This window comes from Ptychodera flava, chromosome 6 (assembly GCF_041260155.1).
Source record: "Ptychodera flava strain L36383 chromosome 6, AS_Pfla_20210202, whole genome shotgun sequence".
NCBI lineage: Eukaryota > Metazoa > Hemichordata > Enteropneusta > Ptychoderidae > Ptychodera > Ptychodera flava.
The window spans coordinates 29,430,171-29,444,137 of NC_091933.1; the positions used below are offsets into that span (position 1 = coordinate 29,430,171).

General features: G+C 37.3%; 1 protein-coding gene across 1 annotated transcript; it reads right to left on the bottom strand.

Moving 5' to 3' along the window:
- Positions 1-2,662: 2,662 nt before the first annotated feature.
- Positions 2,663-10,698, bottom strand: LOC139134431 (transient receptor potential cation channel subfamily V member 3-like). The gene is made up of 11 exons (XM_070701291.1): positions 9,865-10,698; positions 9,292-9,517; positions 8,442-8,557; positions 7,482-7,595; positions 7,156-7,260; positions 6,503-6,652; positions 5,938-6,046; positions 5,564-5,664; positions 4,703-4,720; positions 4,272-4,371; positions 2,663-2,790 (listed from the first exon to the last, which is right to left on the bottom strand). The coding sequence occupies exons 1-11, from the start codon at positions 9,886-9,888 to the stop codon at positions 2,663-2,665; spliced, it is 1,191 nt and encodes a 396-aa protein (XP_070557392.1). The 5' UTR covers positions 9,889-10,698.
- Between the last annotated feature and the right edge of the window lie 3,269 nt (positions 10,699-13,967).

Genomic DNA, 13,967 nt, shown 5'->3' on the forward strand with positions numbered 1-13,967 from the left:
GGAAAAATATTATATATTGCGCAGTTCTGCTCGCGAATGTTCGATATTACGTGTTATCATCAGTTTGAAGAGTCATATTGCTAGGCAAATTCTTAAGCTAATTCATTTTTAAATGGATCAGTAAACTGTTTGGATTTATCAGTCTAAGCGACTTGAGTGTATCCATTTTTAGCCAGGTGAATGATACCTGCTTAAAAGCACACTAAACGGCGATCACGAGAGAGTCTGCAAATTGTGAATTCATGGCTACAGCGACCTATAAATTTTTTTAGTTTTCAAAAGTACAAGACATATATGAAACAGTTTTGCAAATTGACTGGAAGGTTGAAACATTCAATCAAATAAAAGCATGTGAGTATGCGTCACTGTCATGAGAGTCATATGACCCAAACTCTTAAGGGTCAGAGCTATCTCTGTCACCGCCGGTATGCAGTCATAGTGACACTGCCCGTTTGCACTTTTGAGTATTAAACTGTGCAAATAATGCGACAACACTTTCTCTCCCTGTATTAAATGAACTGTTCCTTCGACATAGGTGTCAGGATGACTAAAGAAGACGTACTGTTTGGAGTTAGGATGCTTTGGCTTCATTACTTTGTTGCTCCTCTGAATTCTTTGTGTTCGCTGTATGCGGTAAAGCAGATCCCGGCAAATAGTGACGCCACTTTACCACAGTTTCCTTTTCACTCCCGGCACGTTGTCTTTTCTGCTCTATCAGTTGTTTTTGGTGGCTTTCGGTACCACCTGTTATGACAAGGTAAAATATTCTTGTATTCATACGACATGAACAAGTCGACATGCTTTCCGATAGATGCATTTACAATACAAATTGAAGACAATACTTGATACTATAGTTCATACTGTAGGAAGTTTAATAGAGTTGACATGAAGCCTAGTCGGTGTCAAAGCTGAATGAGAACACAGATAATTGCACCTGAATTAAACAACACTGGATTATAAAATCAACGTATCATATGGCTCCAAGGCTTTCGTAAATGTTTCCCCTAAATGGCTTTAAAAAATTTTGTATACGGCATCAATATAGAAAGATCCACATGAAAGAGGGCACTTGCGATCATTCGAAATAAGGAGCACTGCCAAATATTGCTTTCGTATACAGAGTCAGAGTTTCACTAATTGCATTGAAATTATTGCAATTATTCCTCTTAATTATTCATCATTAGATCGATGAGCAAGTCACAAGCGACTAGAACATTTGTGAAAAATACCTACATCCAGTTTTGAAGGGAGAGTCTAGTTCGTCTGGACGAGTCGCCCAGCAGCCTCTGTGTCTGTACCCTAAAATTTGGTTTTAAAATCATCAGGAGTCGCAGTATTCGCTAACCTTAGCATGGGTGTCTGAGGTGTTATCGACTGAAGGTTGGTTCGTATTTAATGTCCTTGACGTCATGCTGAAACGATAATATTATATATATATATATATATATATATATATATATATATATATATATATATATATATATATATATATATATATACACAAATTACTTCAAGTTCAAAGGAATGAAATGTGTTACTGAAGTTTCATGCAACCTGCAATCCTCAGATAGTAGTGAAATGATTCTTGGCTTATTTCACTTATGTCTGAGGATTGCAGGATGCATGAAACTTAAGTAACTAGATTTCATTACCTTGTACTTGAAGTAATTTGTTTATTACATATATATATATATATATATAATATATTATATATATATTATATTATATATATATATATATAATGTTTCAAATTTTGCAGATTTGATTCCTTAATGATCGACTCACGTTGCCACTTAGCTGATAGTTATGCCTGACAGTGTTGAAACATATTTAGACATCTGTATATTTAGACAATATATTTAGCTAGTTTGTCTATTGCCAATGGGTGAACGCACACCATTGTATGTATGAGTATATATATATATATATATATATATATATATATATATATATATATATATATATATATATATATATATATATATATATATATATATATATTATATATATATATATATTATATATATATATATAAGCCGTAATTAGATGTTCAGTTCGTGAATTCGTTTTTACCTGGTCCCTTTGGGCCAGTAGTTTGGTTTGACTCCTGGTACGGCATAGGCCTTACGATATTTCTGCAGGTCCGCTTTGCTAGTGGAATGCTCCAGAACCATTATTATTCGCGCCCACTGTTAAGATGTAAATGCATTATGTAATTTGGGCTATGCATCATTCAACGTCGGTTGAACTTACAAGGTAATTATCACACCGAAATACGTCGATTTTCTACACTATGTGGTAACACTGCTCTGACATTTTCAAATGTTTCGATGCAAATTTCGACAACACACATCATTCTCAGCACCATCACTTTAGGGAGTCATCTGTCACCTTGTATGCCACGATGCAAAGTGAAATATGTTTAGAGACTTATCTTTGAACAAATACATCATAAGGCAAGGAGAATACACGATTTTCTGGGAAGATAAGATATTCATATTCTTCATTCTTTTGTTCTACTATTTCGACCTTTTTCAGATCGGTAATTATCCGCAAAATGGGAAACTCGGTCATGCTTGACATTTTTCTATACGCTGGAGGACCCTCAAAGAATATCTTGGCAAAAATGTGTAGAAAACCGACAAAATTCAGAGAAGTAACGTTACAGAGAATGTACTCTGATTTGTAGTTTTTGCCCATGGTACCAAGTTCTGTCTATTTCACTCACCTGTCGAAGCCATTCCCTCCAGGCCCTGTGTTCGATGGTTTGGTAAGTTTGTGCCATCTTAGCTGTGTTCATATAAACAAATAAATGCGTACTTGTTAGGAGGACGAATGTTAATACTATGGAACAAATACCTTAAATTTACCCTAATTTTTTGTCTACCTGTGCTGTGCTGTCTGTGTTTTGTTACATCCACATGTCACTTTAGAACTTGTGACTATGATGGAGCTTATGGCTTGTTCACATTGTTCTGAATTACTTATATTTGAAATTCGATTACAGTGTTAACTCTATGGAGACGAACACTTCGATTTTACATGAAAAGAAGAGGATGTATACTTTAATTCGTCAAAGAGCTACAAAGAAAACCCACAGAAGTGGTCGATTGCAACAGCACTGTGAAAATTTAAGAATCCGAATAGCTGCCACCGAGATGCACTCACCTTAACTAAGGATATTTCATTTACACCTGCTCCATTGCAGTAGTTGTTAAATCCAATTGCTTTTAATGCCCAGTTATTATTTTTAATGCAACAGGCTTTACTCAATGTTCAGAATACATAAATCCATAAATAGAAAGTGCAGTGATTTAATCATAAGGCGATACGACATATTATTTCCCTATTGATTTACCAAACTATTTTGACCTGCTATTTATTTCCAAGCATTTAATGACAATAGGACATTTCTGGCTGACCAATCGAGTTGTTTGAAATCTGGTGAGTCGACTACAAAGTTCCTGGCACAACACTTATCTTATGCCTGTTGTTCATACCCACAAGTCTCCAACGCCAAACTTAATTATCACACAGCCGACATAGCAATTTAAATTAAAACTTACAGTGTTGCGCGTTGACCCATTGGCAATATTGTCTAAATTGAAGTGTTTGTCAACACTGTCAGGCGCACAGGTGAAATGGACGTGAATAGTCTGAAAATGTGATATCTTCTTATTTTTAATAATTACGAAGATAATATGATATTTTTAGACTATTCACGTCCATGTCGCCTGTGTCAGGCGTAACTATCAGCTAAGCGGTAATGTGAGTCGACTACAAAGGAATCAATTCTGCAAAAGTTGAAGGTCAGACATAACATATTGTCTAACAGAAGGTCAGACACAGTTAAAACAACACCACCAAGAACGCACAGCTTGCAAACTGCTCAAGACTATCACTTGCGTTCAGGTGTAGTAATTTTAACTACATTTGACCTTCTGCAAGACAGTGTTTCAACTTTTGCAGAGTTGATTTCTCTGTGATCGACTGGAAATACTGCTTTAATAGCTGATAATTACACCTGACAGTGTTGGCAGCCTTTCAATTTAGACAATTGATATCTCTAGTTTGCGTAATGCCAGTACTTCCAAATTTCTTACGAACCGTACCAATGAACGTTTTAAACTAAACAATGTATATGTTTCCGATTAAAATAATAAATACATTTATGAGCTACATGTAGCAGATTAAGACAAATTATTGAAATAGTGGCCAATGAAACCAGTAGACGTGTCTCTAATTTACAGACTTATATAGTTCTAACTTACCAATTAACATATTCATGAGTAAAATCGGAATCAACACCATGAAGATAACAAAGAGAATCTTGGTCAAAACTGGTAATCTGCTCAATTCTATCTCGTCATCCTATAAATTTCATAAAAAAATCCAGACAAGCTGACTAATGGTTCAATAAAGGATAAAGTTTGCGAACAGACTTTGTATTGTTTATGACCTTACATTGTCATTGGTCTTGACACTGTACTTTCCCATTTTCTACATGAACAACACCCACTTTTGATTTTTACTTCCGGTTGTCTCAAATGTTGTCAAACGCTTTTCAGGAAATTATTTTTCAGCAGCGTCGGTCTCATTGCTTGCTTCCGTGTCAAATAGTTTATTAACACAGGAAGTTGCTGCATGCTGCGCCATACTGGCAAAATGCTTACCACTGGAGTCAAACAGAGTCGATACTCACCTCTCCACTGATCAGGATCTGAGATAAAAAAGGAAGGAAAGTAATTGTTGAACATAGAGACCAATGAGAATACATGCAGCTGGACACTTCTTCTGAATTTTTAGGGCTGAATGGAGAATTAATGCATTTTTAGAGACGTCTTCAAGTTTATGAGATATCATGGGCTTCATACTATATAGAGTAATCCTTCTTAAAGAACATCTACAAATACAATCTACAACGTATATTTGTGCTAATTAGGGAAATCCTATAGCTAAAAACAGCTTCTCATGTCAATGTATGTAAAAAAGTCCTCGTCTTGGACAATTAAAATTAGTTCGCGGTTAACCGAGACAAAATCTGTAAATAGAAGCGTCCTTGTCTTAGGCACGTAAAATTATTTCGCGATTAACAGAGGCAAAATCTTAACAGTGGAAGGAAAAAAGTGAAATCTCATTTTCAATTTTAATTGGGGCAGAGCAAACGCGTTCATTTTTCGTGACATTCTTTCCGGATAGCTTTAGATTTTTTGCAGGATATTTTTGTGCAGAAAATAACATTTAACATATATTGTCTCTTCACATTTTCTTAGTTTAAAAATACAGATCTGAATACCAGATGGGAATTAGCACTTGCCATGACATCTGGAAAAAGACTATGGCCCTTTTGGGAGATTTTTGGGACAGAGATCGATATTGGTCGAGGAAGTGGAAATTTTCGGGACTTTTCCTTCATGATGGTATAGAACACCAGTTGCAATATGGATTACCAGGCACGATGTCACTGTGTATGGTTACGGAAATCAGCGATCGATTGCTGATTTCGCGTGAAAAGAAGCACTGCATTCCAAATATTCAATGTTTTGACAAAAGGCATACTTACTTCAAATTCATCGAAGGTCATGTGGAAAAGATACATCCAGCTGCCGTACACTGTACCAAATGATTCAATCCCCTCCATGTTCTTGTACGGGTAATAGAACACTACATATAAGAAAGAAGAACATCGTTTGTATATTTCTGAAGTATGAAACATATACGTACCGAAGATTTGCTATCCATGAGATTTCAAAGATAATGTAAACTTGTTCGAAGAATGTTATTACTGTCATTTACTTGCTTCGGAACCTTTGCACTCACGGTCAGCTGTGTTTGAATTGCCATAACATAATTGTAACACAGGGATAACATGCATAGGAAACTTCAAAGAATTAGTTAGCCCTAAATGTCAATGAAGACGAAGTGACAGGTACATACCAGAACAGAGGATAGAGATTAATACGATCCATATTAAACTAAATGGAAGGAGATCGCCAAGAGTCATCTTGTAGATAATGGTGACAAATGCCCGAGTTCTTCCATTCCACTGTAATGCAAATAAAACTAATACCTATGTTCCAGTGCCATGAATCACGCAGAATAATGTCGATGAAATAAATGGTGAAACTGTAATGTACGAAAAGTTCAAGGTATATTGTGAAAGGTGAATGTAAACCATGGTGATGTCATGTTTCTGGATTAATTATTCAGATAACACGGAGGCTACCATCATCTTCATAACTTTCTGCTCTCTGAGATGGTGTTAAACCGATAATTTGGTGTCCAATGCCTTACAGCAGTTTTTAAATATTTTCGTGTACTTAAAGTACCCGGATAATTGCTTACGCGTACATATATTCATTAAGTCCGAAATGTTCTCTTGTCATCCACATTCCTACACTAAAATGCCAGGAAATGTCTTTCTGAAATACTTACATTTTAAATAAGAAAGATTCTATAAATTATGTGACGTGTCAAACAAGCAACTTGCACGACGACTCACCTGAAGAAAAACAACAAATAGCTCCAAGCCATGGGGACAGCTAGTGTAGTCAAAATATCCTCCGCAGAACGCAGTGATACAAGTCTGAACGGCAAACAGAGGAGTAAAAGCATACAGGATACCAGAATTTGATTTTGCGGGTATGTATAGCTGCAATATACAAATTAAGGTTCATTGCTAAAAAAATGAAAACATTCTTTGCTAAACTTTGTGTTTAACATCCTGTGTTACGAAAGCTGACTATACTTTATTTTGTGCGAGTAATGAAGTGACAAGCCGATAAATAAAGGGGATCTCCCATTTGATTGTTACCAATTCTAAATGCTTTCAATCGATTTTGCAAACTAAATTATCACCCCGCATGTCTGTAACAGTAGTACCACTCAACAGGTCTCCTTCGGGTGTCTGCTGAATCATCTAAGTGGGATTCATTTTAAACATTTTGATGAATGTCAATGAAGTTTCACAAGCAGTCTTCGTTACTCGCCAGAAACATGAACAAGCTACCATTGTTTTATAATTGGAGAAACACACTTTATGAGTGAAGAACCTCTGAAATGATTGAGTCATACTGTCTGCGGATATTAAGTGTAATTATATATTTCACTATTGGTATTGCTGTTAAAATGGCGAAATCAATTACAACTACGAACCTGCAATCTCAAGTATCTGCATTTCAAGGCCGCGATATTGATGCATTCAAACACCAAGTATAACGTCGAGAAGATAAGCACGATCACTTCGGCAATATATCGGACCTGTGTGGTACATGAATGTGTTCATAAACTTGACATCACAGATGCAAGGACAACATGCACTGCAAGCATTCTTGAAATTAATCAATGATAGCATCGGTACTAAAAGTAAAAGTGAAGTAACGTCGCCTTTATAACAAGAGCTCCCCGTTCGGTCGTTAGTAATTCTGTTTAGCAATTTCTTTTTATGGAGCAAGTTTTTGCGAACTAAATATATCACCTACTATGTCTGTAACAGTAGTCCCACTCAATAGGTCTCCCTCGGGTCGTAGATACACCGCTATACTTAACATAGTGAGATAGAAAAGTGCCAGGATGAAATGGTTTCTTAATTTTTGCTGTAATTGAACATAAACGAACGCAATTTTAATTGTTACTTGATAACGATTTACTCGCAATTGCAGTGCATAACTTAAAGACAGCCTTCTGTAATCAAGCCCTCCCTTATCAAAGTAAAATGCGTCTCCGGGAAGAAGTTTGGACCCTCAAATCTTTACCAAATCTGCACGGTGACCCGAATATTTATTCTCTCCTTTGAAAAGGAAATATTTCAAGTTCCATAACGAAAACTTGGGACTAATTTAAATTTATGGTACTATGCGCCTAGAAAGTGAAAGACTTAAAGTTTTGCTCAAATTTTCCACAGGTAATCTTTCAACCTTTCCCTTTCAAAATCAAGAATAAAAATCGAGGGCTACCGTGCAAATTTTGGTACTAGAGTAGCAAATTACCAAGGGTTTACCCGTGTTAATCTATGGAGAAAAATAAAACTTTTGATTTTCGAAAAAGTAAGACGGTGAATATTTTTTTCACACCAAGTGCTTTAAAATGAATCCCACGGTATGTGCCTAGAAAGTGAAAGACCTAAAGTTTTGCTCAAATTTTCCACAGGTAATCTTTCAACCTTTCCCTTTCAAAATCAAGAATAAAAATCGAGGGCTACCGTGCAAAGTTTGAGAGTCCGAATATCTCTCCCCTGCCGAGGCGCATACGTCCCCCAATGCTGAGGCGCATGCCCTTTAGATCGCGAGTGATGGTACGTTGACTGACTAAACACGTATCTATTCATTCAGCTAAATGACATCAAATTCGTAACGAAAACATTATAGGTCGACCATGTCGATATAAATCGATGAAGTTCATAAGCACTCTGTCTAAGTCGTTAATTGTTTATCCACATGTACCTTAGCATATTCTTTCCACTTCTCCTTTAGCAACAGATAGATCACACCATTCTCCAATAAATCTAGATGTCCATCTTCGCCACCAAAGACAGTCCTCCACAAGGCTGAGTTAAAATCTGTCCCGATAGAAGTGGGTATTAAAACATCAAAAGACTACAATAGTATCAGAATGTTTACATAAAACCTCAATAATATCTAAAATACCAGCGATTAAGGTAAAAATCGAACCAACACAAGTCCATACCCCTTTAATACAATCCAATCTACAGGCTACTGATTCAAAACAGTTGTATAACTTTAAAGGCGGAGCCTCCCTTTAAAAGGGTACGAGGCTATGGCGGCGTTCACTATGTAAGTGGAAACCAAACAGGCAACACGCGGGCACACACTCCAGGAAATGCCACCTTTTAGTTTTTCGGCCGCAAAAATGCAGACAGACTGCCAAGCGGTCAGCGCAAAGCTGCTGCCGATCCAACTCTGTGGTTATATTCAAATTCTAACGCGACTGGAAGATGATTTTTCAGGAAATTCGAGCGTTGGTGGTGGGGATCAATGACCGTTGGCGATTTGAACCGACCGTCAACCAAACGCTTATATAAACTCTGTTTGCAGACTTAACAAAAGGCCCTGAAAGGTTGAGATCAGTTTAAACATCGTACTGGCCAAATGTTTGACTGGGAGGAGGACTCCACTAATGCGAGAACCTGCATTGAAAATTGCGGCTTTAAATATATTACATCTTTTGACTTGACATCTTGCATCATAAGATTATGGTTATCCGCGGTAAACCGCCAGTCGCAAATATCGCGACCGATTGTGATATGAACTTGAATGTAGAGGATATGCTTACCAAGTCTTCCATCTTCTTGAATGCTGTCTACTCCTTTCAGGGGGTAAGTAACACACTTCACTGGACCAAACTCCCACGCCGTGTCACTGCTATCGTCTAGCATGACTTCGAAGATTTTACTGCGCCCCTCTTCACCGGCAAGTCCCATTACGGTCAGGCCATCATAGTTTTCGGTAAGTCGATCGGAAATTACAGTTTTGTGACGGGTAATATTCTTATACATGTCCTACAGAAAATCATTAAAGATGTAATAGTATTGTTGCGCCTATTCTTCTGTATGAAAACCCCTAACTACACACCACACTCAAACACTGATCAAAACTTTTTTCAAAGACAAAACTACCCAAGTCAGAAAGTCTTTGGATCTGTTTCACCACCCGTATGACTTTCTCCGATGTCGATGAAGATGAATTGCTATGTCAATCTGTTGAGAAAACACTTTTTTCATAAGGTATGAGATGCAGATGTTATAAAGCCGTTAGATTAAGTAAGAATCACGGAGTATCATCAGACATGATATAGAGGGTTGCAACAAGCAATCATATCTCAGCCATCTACAGTTATTACACTCACCAATTTGTCATGAATGACTGCCATGTGAAGGGCGGTATTACCGTAAGAATCTTGGTCATTTGATTAACATATCCTTGTTCACTTCCATCAGGATCGAGATCGACAAGGTAGTCGTAGATTTCAATGTTGCCGACCGAAGCAGCAAAATGAAGAGGGTATTCACCATAATAAGCATGGCCAATGTAACCTGCATGTTTTGCAAACAATCTGCCCCTTCGAATTTCGCGTTTGAAAAATCTACCTCTTGCTCTCTGGTTAAGGAGCGCCTTTTTCTCAACAAGCATTTTTACAGACTCAAGATCATTGTTCACGATTGCCAAGTGCAAACAGCTTTCACCTGCGACAACAAAAGATGTGAGTTTACTTATAACGAATGTTCGGGACTTTATAACATCCCTGTAAACATATCAAGTGATTACTTAACATTTAAGGTAGAATGCGCTTCGGGGGCAGATATTCCTACTCTCACATTTTTACAATTCTTTCCTGATCTATACCTCTTGTTTGGACAAATTTTAGAGCTCTTGGAGTAAGAAAGAGATTCACCGGCTTGGTTTTTCGAAAATCGTAAGTTCTATTTTCCCTATAGGGTTAACGCAGGGATAACGGTCATTTGAATTCCAAAGATCGGTAAATTTGGCAAATTTGTTTCTCTGGTACAAAACTTTGCACTGCGACCCCTTATTTTTATGCTTGGTTTGGTGAGAGAACTGTTAAAGGCATCATCGTGGAATGTTTGAGAAAAAGTTTAAGTCTTTCACTTTTGAGCATACTATCTTTAAGGATGTTTCCTTAATCGGATATTCTATTTTTTTTTACATTTAGTCACATACATATACAGGAATAATGTTACTCCATAGTTTTGGAGGAAGATCAACTTCTCTCAGACGCAAAGATTTTCGTCGGTATGTATCAATCATCTTTACAATCTACCCCACAATGTACGAAGCTCTAGGTACCAAATTGCAAATTTAAATAGAGAAGGGCAATATGGCAGTTTTTTATCTGAAACTGGCTATCCCTGGCTGTAGGGGATCTTAAGTGAATTCAGGGTTGTATACTAGGAGCCGTATATCTTCAGGGTATCCTATACAGGCTACACTCGAAGAAATGTTATCTCTCTTACCATAGTACTCCTCCTCTTCATAGATATCCAAACCAGATTTGGATAATATTCTAATATACGTTTAGCAATCTCTTTGTGTTCATCTGTGTTTTTAAGATAACAGATATGTAAAATAGTTTCTCCAACTCCACCACGCATATCCCTTTTTATATTCCAGCATGCTTTGTGCTTTTCATTTTCCTTAACAAAGTCTTTACAGTTCTTGTAGGGCTATGTAGAGAAAAATACGTATTGCTAGTTTGTGCATGAGGATATTGACTGCAGTCTGATTCTGTGGCCTGTCACCTGATCTCCAATTTCTGATACGATCTAAAATGTTCACCTCCCATGAATTATTGTGTGGCAAGATACTTTAATTTGCTACTCAGCAATGGCCCAGTGATAATTCGATATTTTCCCTCAGTTTTTCACTTAAATATCAAGTGTTGTGACACGGCTGCCAGTGTCCTACCCCTGTCTGTGGAAGTGTCTGTCTACTTATCAGTATCTCTCCATACATTTGTCTTATGGTCGAATTCAAATATATTATATTCATTTGGAAATGGCCATAACTGATCAGATTTTAGCATCATTGCATCTTAGGTCGTCTAATGTGCCTATTTCTCCACTAATATGATAATGTATTAAGTTCACACCCTTTTGGTTTATAAGGGATGTATTTGTATCTTTATTTATTTTATTACACAATACAAGAGGTTTGTAAGTGTCTATTGAATGTGTTTGACTTGAATCATACGCAGTGCTTAATCTTATGATAACACGTCGGCCCTGCGTACAACAAAATCGCAGACTGGTCCCAATGTCGAAATAACAGTACGCCATTACCGCACGCTGTTTTTCATTAACAGGGCACCACATCGAACAACTCTTCAAATGAAATAAACAAACTTATCATATGGCGCATACAAATGGTGATCTAGTGTGCACTCAATAAGTGAACGAAATTTCCCTGCATGCTGATAACAATGTTAATATCCTAGTAGTGCAGGGATAGTATGGATCACTTTTGCTTGGGCTTATAGAGATCACTCTGTGCTTGGGCTTATATAGACCACTCTGTCTTAGGGCTTATATAGACCAATTTGTGCTTGGGCTTATACAGCCACAGACATCTCCGTGCTGGTGCTCGTATAGATCACTCTGTGCAAGGGCATGTACAGCATAAGTAAGTCTTCTTGATGGTGGTCCTCAAAAGACCCATTACTTAGTGAAAGTAAACACTATGGAATGATATGTCTTTGAAAAATTTCGAGCTGGATACCATGTTAACCAACAACATATCCCTATATATATTTATTTTCTGGAAATGTTTTGGCCGGTGTTTGACCGCCCTGAACCCCTAAAAAACACATATTTAAAAATAAAAATATTTTGGAAAAAAAATTCTTGCCGACATACCTACCCTATTTTTGAAAACCAAATTATCGGAACGCACAATTTTTAGCCTCACCTGAGAGAGGGGCAAAGTGGTTTGTTACAATCGATTCAAAAAGAGCCTATAGGCAAATTGGCATCGCGGATGAGGATTATATAGACCAAAGACAGCCTTTACATCGCCTTTCAGATTCTATGAGTGTAACCATATGCCCTTTTGGTTGACCAGAATGTCCAAAGTACGTTTCAGAGGCTTATGGAAAGGTGCACGGGAAATTATAACTTGAAGATATACCTTGTGTATCTGGACGATGTCATCGCATTCTCATCCCATTTTGAAGAACACCTTCAGCGGCTTTAGGCAGTCTTTAATCGTCTCCAAGAGTATGGGCTGAAGGTGAAAGCATCCTAGTGCCAACTTGGGCACGTAGTATCAGGAAATGGTGTAACATGATTGGAACTAATTTGGGATAATTGGATGGTGAAGTAATGTCGATTTAATCTACAAATTTTATCTCATCTGCTTTTCTTTTTATATTACACATTTGTTTTTATGAGTAATTTGCGATATTGCAACATTCAGCTATATGGCACCTAACACTTTTGAGAAATTTGCAAAATATGAAAATCCAATTATCCTAAATTAGTTCAATCGTGTTGTGTATAGACTGTCCCAGACAAGATTGAAGTGCTCAAAATGCCAGGCCTGTTTATAGGAATATCCACCAGGTCAAGTCCGTTTTGGTTTTTGGCGGTTACTACCACAGATTCTCATCAAACATAAGTAAGCCATTAAATTATTTGACTGCTGGCCTCTCAAATAAGCGTTAAGGCCGAAGAAAAACAAATCTTCATCTCTGCCTGAATTTGCGTGGAAAAACCAATCGAGGCAGCTTTCAATGACACCATTCAAAAGCTATCTAACCCACCATTAGTTCATCATGCTGACTATGGTATTCATTTGAACTCAACACAGATGCTATATTCTGAAAGGGTTAGGTGCTGCTTAATACCAGGAACAGTATAGAACGAAAAGAGTTGTCGAAAATGTAAGCAGAGATTTGTCCCCAAATGAAAGAATTTACCGAGCTCTCAAGCTTGGGTTTCTAGCTTTAAGTGGGCAGTAACTGACAAATTCCATGATTACCTGTATGGAAACGCTCTTAAGGTAGTCACTGACAAAAGCCCCTTAACCTGTTTTATATTACCATGCCCTGTCCGTTGTATTTTAATTGGTCGACCTGAACCATGTGACCGACCACAAATATGCAATAATGGTGCGTTTATGTGCTCCTGAATATGAATAATAGTAAACATCGTAGCTTTTAAACTAATACGTAAATTGTAATTTGTACAAAGATCATAAAATGGAACACTTGTGGGCCAAGTTTAGACACTTTTTTTGAAAAAAATCCTCGGATCTGTAGTGAATCTGTAGAGGCTTTGTGTCAGTCTTATTTTACTGCAGCACCTCTTTGGTAGAGATGGTTGGTTGTTCAAATACAGTAGTGCCAGATACCATAGATAGCCCCCAATGCTGACAGGGAGTGAATTTTTACCAACACTGACAAATGATGAATGGAAGGCTGCACAGCAAAGGGAC